At 47.9% G+C, this 20591-nt stretch overlaps 1 protein-coding gene across 6 annotated transcripts in view; it reads left to right on the top strand.

The window, feature by feature from the left end:
* The window catches only part of LOC138488178 (zinc finger protein 343-like), a 725547-nt gene that overhangs the window by 446286 nt on the left and 258670 nt on the right, over nt 1-20591 (top strand). For 4 of the 6 annotated variants that reach the window (XM_069614974.1, XM_069614975.1, XM_069614973.1 and 1 more), the window contains one exon: nt 16335-18167. The exons of the other annotated variants lie outside the window; for them this stretch is intronic. In XM_069614974.1, coding sequence (XP_069471075.1) covers nt 16335-17071 — 737 coding nt within the window. In that variant the 3' untranslated portion in view covers nt 17072-18167. Of the gene's footprint in view, nt 1-16334; nt 18168-20591 lie in introns of those variants that run through there. 6 annotated transcript variants of the gene reach the window in all.

The following is a 20591-nucleotide window of genomic DNA, read 5'->3' as shown; positions in this document are numbered from 1 at the left end:
GCTGCCTAGGAGAGGTTGTGTCTTAATTTACACACCTGATGGTGAAAGAATTGCGCATTGGAGCGAAAACAGCACATATAGGTGAGTACATGAACAAATCATAATCATAGTGCAGCGTGAAAGGATAGTGCTGGCGTGGAGAAATAGAGTAATTGGATGGATTTATTTAAAGAATAAATTCCATTCAATTGCTACATTAAGGCCTTGTTTGACTGAGTTCAAACGGAAAATCCATTGCTGTTCTAATTTACGAAGTGCAAGGTCTCTATTCCCGCCTCTAAAGGGGTTCTTGGCTGTTTGTAGGACAAACCAGAATATGTCATTGTGGGTGTGGTGTTTTTCTTGAAAGTGAGACACCATTGGTTTGTCGGGGATGTTGTTCTTGATACATAAGCGATGTTCGCATATTCTCTCTTATTTCTCTTTTGCATTTGCCGATGTACAGGAGTTTACAAGGGCATTGGATTGCGTACACAGTCCATTTGCTCTTGCAGTTGGTGAAAGATTCGAAATTCCAGGTCTTCCCGTTAAGATCGATAGATTTCAGGTTTTTGGTTAGACAGCACAATGAGCATGATCCACATTTGTAGTGGCCTTAGACAGGAGGTAGATTCCAAAGGGTGTTCTCAGGTGGCTTGATGGGTTCTGTGTATGTATTGACTAGCCGATCTTTTAGGTTCCTACTTTTCTTGAAAGCAAACCGGGGTTTGGTGGGTTCAAAAGCTTCAGTGTGGAGGATTTTCCAATGTTTAAGGATGGTCTTTCTTATTTGGTTGCTCAAAGGTGAGAAGGTAGTCATGCAAGTGAGTGTTCTCACAGGGTTCTCGTACGGTAGGGCTGAGGCATGATTTTCTGCTTTTGTTTTTTACAGTTTTCATCCAGCAGCTCTTAAAGAAAACCTACCCTTTGGCCAATTTATATGCCTTAGACGCATCTGCACCACCCGAGAAGATTTTGACAAAACTAGCAAAGACCTCTCAGACTAAAAGAAAGAGGCTACCCCAGTCATATCATTTGTCGAGCACAAAAACGAGCAAAAAACAAAAGCAGAAAATCATGCCTCACCCCTACCGTACGAGAACCCTGTGAGAACAAACTCCCTTGTGTGACTACCTTCTCACCTTTTGAGCAACCAAATAAGAAAGACCATCCTTAAACATTGGAAAATCCTCCACACCAAATCTTTTGAACCCACCAAACCCTGGTTTGCTTTCAAGAAAAGTAGGAACCTAAAAGATCGGCTAGTCAATACATACACAGAACCCATCAAGCCACCTGAGAACACCCTGTGGAATCTACCTCCTGCCCAAGGACACTACAAATGTGGATCATGCTCAGTGTGCTGTCTAACCAAAAACCTGAAATCTATCGATCTTAACGGGAAGACCTGGAATTTCGAATCTTTCACCAACTGCAAGAGCAAATGGACTGTGTACACGATCCAATGCCCTTGTAAACTCCTGTAGATGGGCAAATGCAAAAGAGAAATGAGACAGAGAATATGCGAACATCGCTCATGTATCAAGAACAACATCCCCGACAAACCAATGGTGTCTCACTTAAAAGAAAAACACCACACCCACAATGACCTATTCTGGTTTGTCCTACAAACAGCCAAGAACCCCTTTAGAGGTGGGAATAGAGACCTCTCGCTTCGTAAATTAGAACAGCAATGGATTTTCTGTTTGAACTCACTAGCACGGTTGCCAATAGATACGTCTCCTCCTATCGTACACGGTCATTGCAGCACCGAGACCGCCCAGAGGAGGATCAAACTAGTCACCAGGTAAGAAATCTAGCTAAATGATCTGCACAGCAACCTTCACGGCTTACAGATCTTAACTATTCCCGGATGTTTTTTCACCAGAAGCATTCTCTGCGGTTTTTCCTCGTTCCTTATGACAATGTTGCACAGAACTTTTTCTCGAGCATGCAACCACGATATGTTTAGGAATCCTTGCCACCACGTCACCTAGGCACTTATAGGAGACCGCTTATTACAACGCTTGTGACATGCGGTTACACATCTTTAAATAGATTATTGACCCCAACACATCACCAGCAGCCACCTTGTCACACACGTCTCGGATTCAAATAAACAGTAATTTCATGCCACCACGTCACCTAGGCACAATAATCAACTCACTAATCCAACATGTCTATGCATTCCTAGATGCTGTCATGTCCCCTGATACTGTTCACTCCCATTGATTCACCCCTACATCAGGCACCCAGATAGCCTCCATCACCATGCCACAAGCCACCTCAGCCGGTCATTAATTCAACAGTCACTATCCCAGTCAAGTTAGACCACTAAGCTTATTCTTTCTCCACCTCATTTTCCAACAGCGATCATGGCTATTTTTCTTACCTGATCCAGACCTTACACTCACGGCATTCCCTGCCAGTGACAAGCTCCAGCACCTTTGCTGGTCCACATACCTGAAATTAAAGGTATGTCCACTTTGACTATCTCTTAGTCCCTTATGATTTATCATACCACCACGGTAACCAACTGCCACCCTTTCTCTGTAGAAATCTCCCTACAGACGGCCGCACCATCTAAGGTGCCTTTTGACAACTTGTCCGTGCTCAACCGAAAATCTAAAAAATAGGTATGTCTCCATTATGCAGTCTCGATACAGTACTCAGTCTGTATGGTCATTACCAGCCTCTGATAAATCTCCCACTTTCTTATGCGTTACTTGTCTCTATAGGCGTTTACCAGCCCTAAAAATACGTCCTGATGACAGTTCGGACCCTTCATCTGTGAACATCCTCCACCCAGTGAAGGCTGACTTTCCCCGAACTAGAAACACCTGCATATTATGTGTGTCGACTGTAATATCATACTACCAAATTCTACAGTACTATTTGGAACAAATAAAATACACGTATGCTACTAACCCTCACCCAATCAAACTGTGATGCCTACAACAGTTTTTTTATCTGTTTTTTATCTGCTTCTCCATTATAAGCCGAATAAGGCTCATATGCGACAGTTCTAAGTTGTTTTTCTTGTGCTCTTTTCTTTAAAAATTTGTTTCTTACACATGTCTAAATTCCATGAATAAATGTAATTAAAAAAAACCTGTTTTAATAACTTTTGTGATCCTCACTAGCTAGTCCTTTAACACTAGCTTCCTGCATATATAGACCTACCTACCTTATACGGTTGACCTGGGGTAGCTGTTGACTCTATTTCTCCTTCATATGATATTTTTGAAGAGCAGGAAAGGTCCGAGGTTGAGGAACCTGGTGACCTGGATGATGCTCCGATTTTTTCTGGTGACTGTCAGTTGGAGGAGTAGAGGCAGATCCTCCTTGATGCAAGTGCACTGGACACTTCCCCGGAAGTGGAGTTTGGTAGACCTGAGCCTGGGACTCATGCAGAGTCTTCTTATAGGAGACTCATGGCACGAGTCTCGGAGGATCTGAGCTGGTCTAGTCTGCCTGAAGACTTTGTGCAGGATGATCCGACAGACATCTTGGATCAAGGTCCATCCTCTGACCCTGTTTTGCCATTTCATCTTACCTTGCAGAAAAGGGTGGCAGCTGCTTGGCAGTCCCCGGAATCTCTTCCGGCGTTAATAAGTCTTTTACCAAGAAATACTGCCCTTCCGTTAGCGACCCAAGCTATCTATCTACTCACCCCACTCGCAAGAGTTTGGTGGTTCAGGCGGCTACGGCCACCTCGAGGCAGGCGGCGTACCCTACCATCCCTCCGGATAGGGACAACAAGTGCTTCAACGTTTGGGCCCGGAAGGTATTTTCTGCTGGGAGCGTGGCCCTGAAATCGGCCAACTCCACATGTGCTATGGCAAGATTCACACACTCTGTGGAATTGTGTTTCTTTGGCGGCTGAGCATATTCCCGAGGGGGAAGAAAGGGATGGGTTCCTTGCTCTCGTGCAGGACGGCAAGGATGCCATGTGTGAATCCCTTCAGTCAGGTTTGGATAAGGCCAACAGTGTTATCTGATCCATGGCTGCGAGCACAGTTATCCACAGATTTGCGTGGTTGCAGAAGTCTGGGTTTGCTCCGGATGTGCAGGCCCGTCTTCTCAACATGCCCTTTGATGGCACACATTTGTTTGGCAGCAAGGGTGACTACTCCTCCTTTGGTAAAACGAGAGGGCCCGCCAGTCAAAGTCGCCAGCGAAAAAGTACCCGAGGTGGGCGGGGAACTCATGGTGCCAAAGCCGCTCAGGCAGCTGCCTCTTTACCTTCAGGCGCTGCTGCAGCCGCTTCCAGACAGTCGTTAGGCCATGTCCCATGGTTCGCCGGTTGGGGGCAGACTGTCTCAGCATCTTGAAGAATGGCATGCCATTACTTCAGATGCATGGGTTCTGGATATCATAGCCCACGGCTACCGCCTTCCCTATCTTCAGCGGCCTCACTACAATCCACTGGGGAAACTCTCTTTGAAGCTTCCGGATCCGCTCCTTGCGCAGGAAATTTTTTGCCTGCTGTGGAAAGGCGCTATAGAACTGGTGCCTGTAGCGGAGAGGAACAAGGGATGGTATTCCCCTTATTTTTTTATCCCAAAGAAAGACGGGGGATTGAGACCCATCATGGACTTGCGTTGGTTGAACACACTTTTCAGGAAGGACAAGTTCAAGATGGTCATTCTTTCTCAACTCCTCCAGGCCCTTCAGCTTCAGGATTGGTTGGTGTCTCTGGACCTCAAGGATGCTTACTTTCATGTGCAGATCCATCCCGCACACAGGAAGTACCCGAAGTTTGCGGCTGGCAACTCGCACTTTCAGTCTTGGGTCCTGCCGTTTCGAATTGACCTCCACCCCAAGGGTCTTCACCAAGCCAATGGTGGTGGTGGCAGCGTACCTCAGGCGAAGGGGGATTCACATCTACCCCTACCTGGACGACTGGCTGATCCGAGCGCGCTCTCCCGAGCTGGTGTTGGATCATCTCGGTGTCACCCGCCGCACCCTCCACAGGCTGGGCTTCTCCCTGAATTTAAGAAGTCGCATCTGACACCTTCCCAACAGCTCCAGTACATCAGGGCTGTTCTCGACACGTCCTTGGGGAAGTGTTCGCCTCCCAAGGTAAGGGCTCATCACATTGTGCAGATGGTGGACAAGTTCCCAGAGTCTCCCGGCTTTCGAATTCTTAAGGTTGCTCGGCCTCATGGCATCCTGCATTTTCCTGGTGCCAGAGGCCCGGCTGCAGAGGCGAACCCTGCAGTGGACTCTCAGAATGTAGTGGTCACAGTTCTCCGGCAAGATGTTGGATCTCGTTCAGATTCCACTCTCGGTCTCCCAGGATCTTCTCTGGTGAGCCAACGAAGGGAACCTGATGAGGGGGGGAACAGTTTTGGCAACCGTAGCCGTAGGTGACGGTAGTGACGGATGCTTCCCTCACAGGATGGGGTGCTCATGCCAACGACTTGACCACCAGCGGTCGTTGGTCTCCGTCGCAGTCCAGACTCCACATCAATTTGTTAGAGTTGCGGGCCATCAGGCTAGCCCTGAAGGCGTTTCTGCCCTCTGTACGGGGGAAGAGTGTCCTGATCATGACGGACAACACAGTGGCCATGCATGACCTCAACAAAAAGGGGGGGGGCTAGTGTCACTTCCGTTGTGCAGAGAAGCAATGCAGCTCTGGTTCTGGGCCATCCAACAGGAAATTTCGATCTCGGCAGTTCATCTGGCCGGAGACAAAAATGCGGCAGCGGATGCTCTGAGCAGGCAGAGTGGGAGTTGGCTCAGGAAGTCCTTCAGGAGATCTTTGCCCTTTGGGGAACCCCCGCAAGTGGATCTTGCCACCAGTGTCAACCGGATTTACGAAAGGTTCTGCTCAAGGGAATTTCCTCCAGGAGCCTTAGGAGATGTGTTTGTGGTGGATTGGTCATTCCCACTGCTGTACGCGTTTCCTCCAGTCCCCGTAATTCCTCAAGTGTTGCAGATGTTACGGAGGTTCGGTTCCCACATGATCCTTATTGCTCCGGATTGGGCCAGGAGAGCGTGGTACCCGGACCTTCAAGAAATGTCCATCTGTCCTCCACGCCGTCTTCCCTGCCGAGAGGATCTGCTCTTGCGCGAGGGGGGGGGGTCACGTTCTGCATCCAGAGGTCAAGACTCTCAACCTTCACGCTTGGTATCTGAAAGGTTAAGGTACAGGGATTGGGACCTCCCTGACGACGTGATGGAGGAGTTGCTTTCGGCGAGGCGGCCTGCGACTAAATCCCTGTACCGTTGCCGTAAATTCTGCGACTGGTGCAGACATCACAATGTTGATCCTTTTCAGTGCTCCATTCCTATGGTTTTGTCTTTCTTACTTTCTTTGGCCCACAGGGGCCTTCAAGTGGGTACCATTAAAGGTTACCTGGCGGCGCTGTCTCTTTTTTTTAACTGTGTTTATTTTTTGAACAGAGCAGAGTGAATACAGATCCAATAACATCATTGCATAGCATACAGCTTACTATATCCTCCCCCCACCCTGCCATCCGGTGCTCCCATCTTGTGTAGGGGCTCAGGAGCCCAAGATCCCCACTCCTGAATGGACCTCTTCTTCAGCCCGGGAGGCTTCCGTTCCCTCCAGGAACAACAGGGTTTGTAGGTTAAGGCCGGGAACTTTCTATCATAGTCCAGAAATGGCGCCCAGATGTCTTGAAAGTGATACAAAAGTATGGTTCTGGCCGCGGTTCTCTTTTCCGCAATCAGAATGTCCTACATTTTTCCCCAACACAGCATCATAAGAGGTCCTTCAGTGGATTTCCCTGCGCGGGCAACCACAATTTGCGCTGCCAGTGGACAATGGGTCAGCAGTTTCGCTTTTCTTCCTGATCTGGGGTAGCTCCCCAGGACCGGATAGCCCAGGAGAATGGGTTCAGGTTCGAGTGGGATCACCACCTGAGTGATATCTTCAATCGTGGCTAAGCAGTGTGTCCAAAAGAGTTGCGTCTTCGGGCATGACCACCACATATGAAAGGAGGAGCCCGGTTGACCACAGAATCTCCAGCAAGCGGGGCTCAGGGCCTGGTTCATATGGTGGAGCCGCAGGGGATGGCAATACCATCACAGCAAACGTTTATACGCGCATTCCCCATTTGTAATGCAGGAGGATGAGGAGTGGGTTTTTGACCATATGTCGACCCAGTTTTGGTCCGTTACTGGGTGCTCCAATCCGCTTCCCACTGCGCCATGGCGCGCGTCTTGGAGATAAGAAAGTCACTTAGGAAGTGTTTATATAGGGCTAAGATCCTCCCCCGGCCCAGAAGTTCTTGCAGGGTCAGTTTGAGGGCAGAGGGGGTGCGTGTTGCAGCCTGAAGGGTTTGAGGATGAGCGCACCAATTCCCTCTCCAGATAAATTGGAGCAGCTTCTTCTGGAGCCCCTGAAGGGTAGCCAGCGGAATTATTACAGCTAGGGGGGAACAGGCATACAGGAATCTAAGAAGGAGGTTCATTTTACTAGCTGTGATACGCCTCATCAAGGAGATCTCTTGCGATGCCCACCTCTTTAAGTCTTTTGCCATCTCGCGGAATAGTGGGGGGAAATTTGCCTGGTATACTGTCTTAGGGTCTGCAGGGACTCCTAGATAGGGAATCATCTTCTCCTTCCATTGGATGGGACATAACAAAACCAGGGCGTCACGGTCCTCTGGGGTAGGCCAACTCCCAAGGCCACTGATTTATTGAAATTAATAGAGAAGCCTGTAACCTTCCCATAGTCAGCTATTTCTGTAAGGGCGTGTCGAAAGGGAGGAGGTGGCTTCCGAAAGAATGAGCAAGACATTGTCTGCATAGAGGGCTATTTTATGTTGGGTGAAACCAATCTAGGGGCCTTTGATATTTACGTTGGCTCTAATTCTCTGGGCAAAGGGTTCCATAGCCAAAGCAAAGAGCAGTGGGGACCTGGGCACCCCTGCCTGGTCCCACAGGCTAGCGAGATCGGATTAGAGAGAGCACCATTGACCAGAAGGTTTTTTTTCAGGGATTGATAGTTGGCCAGAACCATCTTCTGGAATGCGGGCCCTAAGTGGAAAGCTTCAAGGGTTTGACGCATGAAGGCCCAGTGCACCCCATCAAACGCTTTAGTAGCATCTAGGGCCATCAGCACCAGTTGTTGGGAGTTGCGAGCGGTGAGGTCGACCAGGTTTAGGGCTCTGCAAACGTTGTTCCCAGTGGACCTATTTCTGATAAAGCCTGACTGGTCTGGGTGGATTATGTCGAGTAGGATAGGTGACAGACTGTTGGCCAGGATTTTAGAGTAGATATCAGCGTCTATATTTAGCAATGCGATGGGTCTGTAAAAGGCCGGGTCTTTGGGGTCTTTCCCTGGTTTGGGTAGCATGATTGTGATGGATTCCGACATGGAGGGGCTGACAGTACCTGATTCCCTGAAAGAGTTAAAGAGAGCTACCATGGGAGCAAGTAACTGTGGTTGTAAGATTTTATAGAACCTGGTGGAAAACCCATCGGGACCAGGAGCTCGATATTTGAGGGACTTGATAGCGGCGTCTATTTCCTCCCCTGTGATTGGAGCATCCAGGTTTTCTCGAGCTGAGTCTTTTAGGTGGGGTAGTGCAGCCTTCTGCAGGTATTTTCTTTGTTCACTTTGGTTTCTGGAGGGAGTGGTCATCACATGACTCAGGTGAGCTGCAGCCAGTTGCTGTTTCTCCTGTTCTGCATAGTGCACAGTGCATTGGTGGTCCCGCAGACCGATAATTGTGTGGTCCCGCCTCTCTTTAGCTAGTTTGCTCACTAGCAGTTTATTCGCTTTATTATTTTTGGCATAATAGAATTGTTTCGTTTTGGCCAGGAGATGGGCCGTCTGTTCAGCGTAGTGAGACTCCATTTTATTGCGGGTGACACGTATGGCTCGCTGTGTTTTCGGGGACCAGCCTTTCAATTTATGTATTCTTTCAGCTTCCCGGAGTTCTTCTTCAAGAGCCAGGCATTTTTGTTGCCTAGACTTGTGGTATGCCGCTCCTTGGGCAATCAATTCCCCCCGTACCACCGCCTTCATGGCATCCCAAGTGTTCGCCGGGGAGGTGTCCTCATTCGGGTCTTCTTTGAAGAAGTTTCGAATCGTGGTGGCGATTGAATTTCTCTGGGGCATATCATTAAGAATCGGGTCATATAGGGCCCAACGGCGTGGCATGGGTGGAGTGGGTTGGTGTACACAGAGTTCCAGAGCCATTGGAGCATGGTCAGATAGGGTTTTTGTTCCAATAGAAACTTCCTTGACATAAGTCAGTAGTTGTGGCGATGTCAGGAGGGGTGTGCAGTCATAATGTTGACTGCAAAAAAGTTGAAAACATAAATGTGGGGAAAAAAAATGTTGAAAAAAAAATAGAATGTTTTTTTTATTTGTATATTTTTTTGGGTTTGGGTAGTAAAAATAAACAGGGGGCTGGTGGGGAACCCCCCCCACTAAAAAAAAAAAAAACATTTGAAATTTTTTTTTCGCCATTTTTGTATTTGACTTTTTTGAATTCGACATTATCACTATGAACCGTCAGGAGGAGGTCGATTCTTGAGAAGGTCCTATGAACATAGGAGTAGAACGAAAAATCTCTCTTTGTAGGGTGGAGCACCCGCCATGAGTCCACTACCTCTAGAGTTCTGAAAAGGTGTAAGAGGCCCAGCGCCGTATTGAAATCTTTGGAAGAGGGAGGATGGGATTTGTTGTTCGTTGGGTCCTGGACCCCGTTAAAGTCGCCTCTGATCACCATTTGACCTTCTGAGAAGGAAGAAAGGATCACGCCCAGGGAGTCATAGAAGGCGGACTGTCCCACATTGGGGGCATATGTGGAGACAAGAGTGTATAATTGGCCCAGTAAAAGGCATTTGATAGCGACATAGCGGCCTTCAGGGCACAGTTTCATGTCTAAGATTTGCAGGTTTCGACCCTTCCCAAAAATAATTGCCGTCCCCCCTTTCTTAGTGCCGTTGGAAGCTAAAAACTGCAACGGGAAGCATCCGGACTGAAGACGCCCAAAGTCCACCGGAAGCAAGTGGGGCTCCTGCAGTAAAGCCACTCGGGTGTCTTCATCCAGGAGTCGTTGAATTGCGTTTGGCAGGGGAGTTCAGACCCTTAAAATTAAGGGAAACAAACCGTAAAGTTTGGCAATCCGGTGCAACATCTGCGTCCACATCTGCGTCCACATGGGTGGCCAGGCGGGCAGGGCGGGATGGGCCAGGATCAATTGTCACTAGGGGGAGCTGTAGCGGGAAAATCACTCTGCGTCTGAACTTTTAGTCTGAACCTCCAACGGGAGAACAGAAGGTTGTTCAAAGGGGGGGGCTGGGTTTTCAGGGTCAGTCCCCCTCCCCATGGCCAACTGGGCCAGAGCCTTGCACCTCGCCAACATGGCAGGGGCTGGCAACCAGAAAACAAAATTATTCCAAGGACTCATAGATGATCTGTACCTCGGAAACGGGCATGAACCGTGGGGGACCCGCCGGAAAGTCTGTAGCTAGAGAGTGTATGGTCAGCATTTTCCATAGAGGAGGTCAGAGAGTTGGAGGGGTGGGGGTGGGGTGGCAGAAGTCCTTAGATAGCATGTGGTTGATTATTTACGCCTCCCATACCTTGGCACTTTAGACCAGGGAGTTCCCCTGGGTTTCGATGGGGAAGAGGGAGCTCCGCCTTCATTGTTGGCTACCGGCAGGGTCAGGGTGCTTTCTGGCGAATGTGAGTGCAAAATCTTCTCGCTGTCTTCCAGGTGGCTGATTCTTCAGAGGGAACCCTTGTAAGTGAACTGGAGTGCTGTTGGAAACAGCCATCTGTAGCAAATCTGATGGCTTTGGAGGTAAAAAGGCAGAGGAATTTCCTTTTCTCCAGCATTGGATCTTTCATGGATTCACATGCTTAGAATATTCCTCTGTAAGGTGAGCAGGGGTCAAGTCCTAACAATTAAAGTGGGGGGACTCATCAACAAATGCAATGTTGACAGAAATTAGCATATCAAGGTGAAATGTGCAAATTTCATTCAATTGGCTTTGCATTACCACCCAAATTGCACAGGACGAATGGTACTTTCCTTTCATAAAATCAACACACACACAAAACCAAGAGGATATTTTCTTCTAATAGTGTTTTTGAAAACTTTAAAAGGTGTGCATGTTTTAAACTCGAAGAACCAATACCAATGTTTTCCCTGGAACTTGCAGTACCGAAATGGGACATTTCTAGTGCAGTGGTGAAATGTCCTGCCTACAAATCTGACAACTGCAGTTCGATTCCTGCAGAGGCCTTTAGTACAAAAATTCGAAGAGGACATTCAATGTTTTTCATTTTAGCTGGGGGGGACTGAGTCCACCCTCTGAAAAAAGTGGGTGGACTGCGTCCACCTGCGTGTACCCTCGACTTGAGCCCTGAAGGTGAGAAGTGAGAGGTCTTGATAAATTTGGAGGGTAGACCCTTGGAAGGAGAGCCCCTCCCGGGAGCGACTTATTGCCGAAATGGCTTCCTTCATCGTGTAAAAATGCACTCTCGTTATGACATCAGGTGGGGAGTCTGATTCCACTCGTCACCACGGGCGCAGCCTGTGAGTTCAGTACAACAGCAGCTGAGGTTTGTCCGGGTGGGGGAGAAGAGCCTGAAAGAAGTTCCCCACATATTCTGAGAGTTCCTTGTCTGGGACAGAGGATGGGATGACTCAAATCCAGAGGTTGTTGCGCCGGGCCCTAATCTCGAGGGCCTCCTGTTTAAACTCAAGGATCTCACACCCGTCTTGTAGGGCTTTAATCGAACGTTGGATCCCCCCCCAAGCAGTAGAGTGTTCTTGGGAACGGTCTTCGACTCCCCCCAGGCATTGTTCCACTTCTGTGACCCTTTGATTAGTGTGTTCAAGCTTCGTAGTGAGTTCCGTCATGCATGACCTGAATTCCGACTTAATGTCTGCCATGAAAGCTTGGATGTCTTCTTTAGTTGCAAGGGATCTCTGGTTGTCTGGCAACTTTTGTGGAGTTAATCTGGATGGGGGGGGTCCTGTTTCTTGCTTTTGCCAGTCACAAGTAACATTGTGGTGATATCTAAGTTTTTGTTGGCTTTTGATTGCTTAGCCATGATGGCATGAGGGGGGTTCGTTGTTTCCGTGGAGCAGGGTAGGTTGGGGGGGGTACCCTTAGGATTGCTTCCAGCAGCTCCCAATCTCGGTGGGGGCTGGGTGATCTCACCCAGAGCTGTCCTGAAACGTGTAGGGGCAAGTAGCCAGAAAGTCAGGATGCAGCCAGATGGGGAGGCGGCCTCAGTCAACCCCCGAACAGTAGGAGCACACCAGGTTATAGTAGCAGCAGCGGGCGAGGGGCGAAGGTTCGTAGAGTGGGCTGGGGCACCCCAGGAAGTAGGAGAGAGATCCCCCTCTATACAGAGTTGCCCCCTGGCAGGGCAGGAGGGATCCTGATTCGGGCCGCTCAATCGTTGAGAAAAGGGGGAGGCCTCCTGATAGTAGCAGTGGCAGTAGCTGTAGTTGTGAACCTCTTTTGGGGAGTGCGGGAGGAAAGCTGTCGGGTGGGCAGGAGCGCCCCAGGAGTAGACGAAAGTTCCAGATGGCGGTGGGAGTGAGAAGACAGCTAGCACATGGAGAGCCCACCTGGGCAGAGCCGTGGGAGCGCCACCCTCACGCCTCCTCTCAACGTCGCTGCTGTCAACCCCAATTCAGAGAGGATGACTGAGGACACCCTGCCCCCCCACCCCCCCGAGATGGAGCAGCTGCCATGCTTGTGAACCTCAGCTCCTCTGTCCCCTGAAGCTGGGAGGATCTCAAGCCCAGCGGGGGAGAGGGGATGTTGGGGGCCGAGGGAGCACTCACCATCTCGGCGGAGTCCTGGCAGCGTCTTGGGAACTCAAGGGCAGCGTCCTTCAGTGCGGCGGCAGTCTCCTCCATGGCAGGTCCACAGTGTCTGTCCCGGGGTGAGCGGGCGGGAAGCGGAGGATCCGCAGCCTGTGTCAGGAGGTTCTCTTGCGGCCGCCACCGGAGTTGAGGAAACCTCAGAGGAAGGCACCGGTGTTCGGGGCTCAAGCCGGCCGCAAGACCCTGCGGGCAGGCACCTCACAGAGGGGCAGCACCGCCGGAGCACTTTCACGCAGGCGAGCTGTGCCAAGGCGAGCCCCCATCCGCCATCTTGGACCGTCCGGTGCGGGCAAGGCAGCCTAATTTGGAGCCCTCCAGGGCTGAAATTCCCCAATCTTCGCTCGGCGAAGTCCTCCGATCATCTTATTGTACCTCATACGAGGACTATTTAAGTAGGGATGCCAAAACCGTTATATAATCACATAATCGGCAGGCCCAGCACAGAGGCCATCAAGGGAGCTGCCGCATCAATGGCGCTCCAAGCCACGCCCCGGTGCTGTCTATCTTTAAGCGCTCGTCTGAAGAATGTTCTTATTTTAAGATTCCTTTGATTTCTCTGTTTCTTAAAGGGCTGACTAATGTATTCCCACCGTCCCCTTTCCAGGTGCCGGTTTGGGATTAGAATTTGGATTTGAAATTTCTCATGGGTGCTCCGTTTGAACCTTTGCACTCTTGTCCTTTGAGATTACTGTCCTTCAAGACTGTGTTCTTGGTTGCGGTTACTTCCGCTCGCAGAGTGAGTGAATTGCAGGCACTTTCGGGGCATGGCTAATTCCACCACCCTCCAGAGGGGTGTTTCTATTTGGAATATTTGTGATGCTGCTACATGGGCTTCCATCCACACCTTTGTAAAACATTATTCCCTGGATACTATCCATGGTCAGGATATGGCCTTTGGGAAGGCGGTTCTTTATTCCACAATCTAATTGTGTACTCTAAATTCTTTTCCCTCCTTCATTTACTGGTACTGCTTCGGGAATCTTTCAAAGATGTGGAATGCGTTGGAGGACACAATCCATTGGAAGAACAGGTTACTTACCAACTGGTAACGTTCTTTCGACTAGATGTTTCTCCAACACATTCCACATCGCCCTCCCAGCCTGCCACTCAGGAGAATTTCCTATGCGATTGCAGCTTCCGTTTTCCACAAGGCTAAGTGCTGTCCAGCAGGCATCAGACCGGTCCCACACGTTCTGGGGGAAAAAACATAAACTGAGGCTATGGGCGCCGTGCGTCCTATTTATGACATCCTGTGACGTCGTCCTCGACGGAGGCCTTCGAGGGAAATGGACCCGACGCCATCGACGCAGGTCACCCTCTACCGAAATGTTTCCGAAGTGCACAGCTGTGGACATTACATGTCAAAGATGTGGAATGAGTTGGAGGAACATCCAGTCGAAAGAACGTTACCAGTTGGTAAGTAACTTGTTCTTCTGGAACGTGTGGATAAGGGAAAATCATCCATGTTGATGTTACTTAACTTGTCGGCCGCCTTCGACCTGGTGGACCATTCTATTCTGGTCACCAGGTTGGAGGAAGTGGCTAATTTCTCCCCAACAGCTGTCCGTTGGATGGCTTCTTTCCAGGACAACAGGGAGAGCAGAGTATTTCACGAGGAGGCAGCAGCCCCGCCTGTCCCTATCAAATTTGGTGTCCCACAGGGTGCATGTACCTCACCCTGCCTATTCAATATATTTATGGCCCCTTTCTTCGCCCTTCTGGAACAAGAAGGGGACGTGTTCACAAACTATGCGGATGACACGCAGTGTGTCATCCCTATTACTGGAACACATGCTCAGGACAAAGCTGAGTTGAATAGAATTTATGCCATCATTGAGAACTGGATGCTGTGGAATAACTTGGCGCTGAATAGGGAAAAGACAGAGCTCAGTCTATGTTAGCAAAGCTTGGCCCATCCTATGAGAACTTTCAACTGGGAGGTGTCAAGATAACCCCCCCTTAAGAAGGTAAAAACCTTGGGGGTTACCTTTGATCAACAGCTTGACATGAAGGCTCACGTTGGGAGACTTGAGTCAGCGGCGGTCTACTACATAAAGCTTTTAGTGCATCTTCGACCTTTTATCACACAGACCCAACTATTGCTCTTACTATTGTCTCTGCGTTGGTCTAAGTTAGACTTGCTGTAGCCATCTTGCTGGGCTTAGTAAATCAGACTATAACAGATTGCAGGTAGTTCAAAATGGGGCAGTGGGGGCGGTCATGGGACTATCCCAAAGAGACCATGTTTCGGCTGCTAGACAAGCGCTGCATTGGCTCCACGTAGAGGCTCATGTTCTTTTCCGCCTACTAGTCATTACTTTTAAGTGCAGACAGGGTTTAATGCCCCCCTATCTGCAAGATCTAATCATTGAAAAAGTTCATAGTACATCTCTTAGATCTAACAACCAGGAGTATTCGATGCTTCCCAGGTGCAGGACCATGAAGGCTGAAAAATGAGCTTTTTACATTGCAGCTCCGACAGCCCGGAATAATCTGCCTCTAGATCTTAGATCTCAGAAAACTCTAGATTCACTTAAGAAAAAGATGAAAATGTGGCTGTTTGCTTGATTCTGCCTTCTGGCTCTTTTGACCTGGTAATATATTTCCGACCCTGGTTTCCCTCTTTGTTTTTGTGTTTCTCCGCGCCCTAATGCCTCCGGGTCCCTGTCTTGCGCATTACAAATGCAGTAAAGTAAAGCACTAAATTGGATTTTTCCAAGGTTCTTTATGTAGGCATTAATAAACAAGACCTTCAACGATTACAGATTCTACAAAACTCAGCAGCCCGTATCATTGCACAAACTCGAGATGGGATTCTATCTCACAAGTACTTGGATCTCTCTACTTGCTGCACATGAAAACCAGAATTAGCTTTAAGATGCTAACCCTCGCACATAATGCCCTTTATGGTAAAGCACTAACATACCTGAAAAAACATGTTAAGTGGCATACTACAACTCGACCTTAGAGAGCCACAAAGCATCACAGTTTACTGATTCCACGATGGCAGCAGACCGGTCCTCAGGAGATAACTTTCTATTCTAGCTGCACAAATGTGGAATTCACTAACAGAAGACATTGAGCGTATTCCAGAGGCCCTTTCTCTAAGGTAGGAGGGCAAGATGTTGCTCTTTTAGTTTGATGTGTCCCTACTCTACCTTTACCTTTACAGACTTAACAGGGCCAGAAAGCACTTGTATGTCTTAATGCATTTAGCAATCTAGAAATGCAGTTAAATAAAAACATGAAATACATTTCTTACAAAAATATCGAAAAGAGGATAGGTGGAACAATTTATTTCTGCTGGAAAACTGGCACGGTACAAAAGAGTAACATTTAGGAACTACATATTTTATTTTGGTAAAGATTGTATGGCCCCTTTAAAACACCCTGGGGTCCTCTGTGTATTTCTTTCTTCTTGTGTAGTTCTGTGATTTGTATTAAATATATTATGATTTTTTCATTACTTGGCATCAATCTGTTGATTGAATAATTGTCTCTTTTATCTCTAAGGTCTACCAAAATCAATAAACTCTACAAAACAACGGAAAGTGAATAGCTGGGAAAGACCTCACACTGCTGATAACTTTGAGAATAGCAGCAGGGGGAAATCTATGTTTAATCAACCGCAAAATTGCCCAGGAGAAATTACATGTTCACATACTGCTTACAGAAGCAACTTCAACAAGGATTCAACACTCGTTGATAATCAGAAATCCCAAGAACTGCAGAGCTCATATACATGGCGCGAGCATGGCAATAGTGTTAATGAATCATCCATTTTCAGCAAGCATCAGGAAACAAATCCTACATTACAAATGGCTGTATGTAGTCGGTGTGGGACTTCTTTTAACCAGCTCACAAACATGAATGCGCATGTGTTATTTAACAGCACAGATCAACAGAATATATGCCTGGGTTGTATAAAGAGTACCCGCCTGTCAAACCTGAACAAAGACCATGGGAAACCTACGGAAGAGAGACCCTACGTGTGTAATGAATGTGGGAACAGTTTCAAAACATCACAAACATTAATAAGGCACCAGCGAATACATACTGGAGAGAGACCTTATGTATGTAGCGAATGTGGCAAAAGTTTTAGACGTCCACATACATTAATGACACATCATCGACTACATACTGGAGATAAACCATACATATGTATTCAATGTGGGAGGAATTTTAGACAGATTCCACACCTTATGAAACATCAGCGAACACACATGAAAGAGAAGGAGCCCACATATTAAGATGAGAAGGCTTCAGAATGCAACAAAAAAGAAACGTAAAGTCTACTATAAATACATTCTCCCTTTGACAATGCGTGTGAAATAGCCAGACAGAATTTCTACAAAGTAAAGATGAATGTGCCACATTCTGTTAAATGTGTATCCACCACCAACCTTAGCCTTGAGACTGGGACAAGGAAGTGTAAATAGGGGCACACGCACATATTATTTGAAAGATGCATCTCTACTGTATTACGAGTTTATTGTTCAATTTGCTATAAACTCCACTGCAGTCGGAAAGCCAGTGTCGAAATACTTTTGTGAAGACCAAGGATTATGCCTATTGAAAACAATTCAGCCTACTGACAGCAGAACATGCCTCTGCAAACTGTGGTTCCCCGGGGTTTTGGAATGAAACTCCTCTTTAGCCAAAACCAGCACAGTTTAATATTGGGGGATCATAGTCCAAGTCCAAAATATCTGATGAGCCACCGTTTGCAGAGACCTGTCCCAGAAGGAGACCGTCATCTGATGTTGAAGGTGGCCCTAGTGAAGGAACCCAGTGATGGGAAAGGCCAACTACTTTGGGTGGGACTGATTAACTATTCACTGGGTGTCTAGGGAAGTGAGCCCATTGGGTTTAGGAGTTTAGGTGACATTTCCCACCCATCTGCTTATCCGTACTAAAATTATATTTTAAGTGGCCTTTGGTTGCACAACACGCCATCCTTTAGTTCATATGAGTACATCATTGTTGATGTGTTCCCACCCTCATCCCCTTATTCATCATTCATTCTCCAGCTGTTGGGGGACTCCTAGTACCCCTGTCCTGTTCTACCCTTCAAATATGCAATGTTAACCTAGTAATCTGCTTGATGTTTTGTCAATCCCTTTTAAACCAGGGGACTAAAGTGCTCTTCGAGGGGGGCCTTATTTTGGGGCCTGGAAGTGCAATCCTGGGAGAGTTTGGTCTATCGGAACTACCATGAGGGGTTTCTCCTTCATATTACTGGGTGCCCAAATAAAGAGCTGTACTGTGTGAACTATGTTGTAACACACCTCTACTTTTAATAGAGGTTGGTTTAATAAATGTTTGGTTTTGGAAGACCTCCTTTTACAGGTTGGCATCTATCAACTGCATTGTCATTGTTATACATTTAATGTAAAGAGGCGGTTCTGCCCAGATGCACAGCCACCCTGTCTACCATGCTTCAAGTCAGGTATTCTGCAACAGGTGAAGCACTCTTACCCATACAGAGCTCTGGTTACCTTATTTGCACTGGTGCAAAGACCAACACGGGTTTCTCCCATTAGGTGCCAAAGCATAACAAAGTATCAGAAAAAAACATAACTTTATCATCCATTCACATGAAGAAATGTATAAGGACAGTGAAGTAGCTGTCACTATGTTAAACAAAGCATATTTAAACAATTGAAGCAATATTTATCTATTATATAGAATTGTAAATAATAGGTTCTGAACAATAGGTATGTTTTCTCTTGAAATGTTTATTTCGGATTAAACCATACAACTTTAACAGAGCAATATAAACAACATAACAAATTGTTGACATGCATTAACAAAAACACTATCAGGTGTATATCCCACACATAAAGTGCAAGTGCAAATAATTAAAAAAATATGGCCATTTTACTGTTAAGTAATCGACACATATAGAGAACACACTAGATTTTGCGTTAATATCACATATACATAAATGTTTAAAAAGGTTTCTTCCTGCGAAGCCATGCCCGATGGATGTATTTAGAAAAAGCAAACAGTTCATCTGCAGTACACCTAGACAAACTTAGTGCATCGGAGAAGTATCTGATGTTGTATTTTAGCTAAATAGGTTTTAAGTAGCGTTTCCTGTATTCAATGTAATGGGGGCATAGGAATAGAAAGTGCTCAATGTTTTCCTTCTAGGCAAAACAAACGGGCATCATTCAGAGTCCGAAACATGCCATTGAAATAATTCAGAGATCAAAGGCAATATGCTGAATCCATGTCTCTTGTAAGAGGATCTAGCAAATGGTGGATTCAGGATGTCATATTTTTCCGGCCCAAGAGTTGGTTTACAACATTGATAAGCATGAGCTTGTGCGGAGGATGTGAAATAATTTAAAATATTAGCATTTGATTTTTTTCATGTAGGCTTCTTGGACTCATTTCTTGGTTCAGTTCTCCAGCATGGGGTCTGGCATGGATTCACATGCTCATGAATATTCCCCGTCGTCAGGCTGGGAATCCTCGGTAAAGAAAAAATCAGTATCAGTTTGGTTACTACTAAGAAAGACAGATCAGAAACGAATCACTGGTCTCTGGGTCATACTGCCCCCAGCCAATGACTGCCCTCTCCCTAAGCCCCGCCTGTGGCAGCCATCCTCCGATCTTTACCGCACGTTCAATTGTTGTGAGTCCTCGTGCTATAGCTCTCGATCTTTTTATTGCGTTTTGCGCTTTTTTCAAAGAGATTTATCTCATTCTTCGGTTAAATCGAGCCTCAAGCTCCACGGTTTCTACTTCCGATCAACGGGCACCCGTTTCGGAATTTTCTACGCCCCTCAAGGGTGAAGTTTTCATCGAGTTACGCTTCTTGGAGGATTCCAGAAGTTTGAGCCCTACCTCGTGGACATGGCCCAGGAAAAGGGAAGCTTGACACCCGGATCCAAGCTGTTCAGGAACTGCCCTGGATGCAAGTTGCAGAACGTGTTCAAGGAGGACGAGCATTCGAGATGCCTCTACTGCCTCCACGAAGCTAAAACGTACATGGAGAAGGACTGTGCGTTTTGCATGAACATGTCGGAACGTACTATGAGGGATCGTCGGACCTGTCTCGCCAACTGGCTGGAAGGCAAGAGCCCGTCAGGTGAGAAGAAGAAGAAGTCAGAGCGGTCTTCTAAGTCCTGTGAGGGTGCCCCGGTTACGGGGGCCTAACAGAAGGCAAAGCACCGCGAGTCCGCGGGCACCGAACGGTCGGGCTCCTCGGCTGCCAGGCTGGGCGCATCCTCACCGGCGCCATCAACCACGAGCCAACGCTCTGGCTCGGGGAAGAGAAAATCCGAGAACCCGGCTAAGCTTCTGGAGAGGCCCTGGTCGATCTCGAAGGAACCAGCCGAGGGGGAGCGAGGCAGTGACCCTCCCCCCAAGGTGAAAGCCGCAGGCACGCACCATGTGGTGAAGGCCTTGATTCACCCGGCTAAGGCCTCTATCGAGGAAGTCGCTACGGCCCTAGCACAGCCTGTGGAGGCTACCCCAGTGGAGGCTACCTCCGGGGCCTATCGAGAAGACGCCCGTGGAAAAAGAGGGTGGGGCGGTGGCCATTACAGACACAGACAGAGCCTCCGAGGAGGAGCTGGTTGAAGTCTTGGAGGGCCTCAGCAAGAACGTTGAGGAGGCCCGGTCCCACAGGAAGGATCCCGACGAGGAAGACGACGAGAGCGAGGGTGGCACCAACGAGGTTCCAGTGGAGGAACCATCGCGCCCGCCGCAGCCTGAGCCGCAGGACAACTCGGCGGCCATTTTGATGGCAATCCAATC

Source organism: Ambystoma mexicanum, chromosome 9 (assembly GCF_040938575.1).
Source record: "Ambystoma mexicanum isolate Mex_15411 chromosome 9, UKY_AmexF1_1, whole genome shotgun sequence".
Taxonomy (NCBI): domain Eukaryota; kingdom Metazoa; phylum Chordata; class Amphibia; order Caudata; family Ambystomatidae; genus Ambystoma; species Ambystoma mexicanum.
The sequence above is the reverse complement of the archived record's forward strand: the minus strand, read 5'-3'. Positions and strand labels throughout refer to the sequence as shown.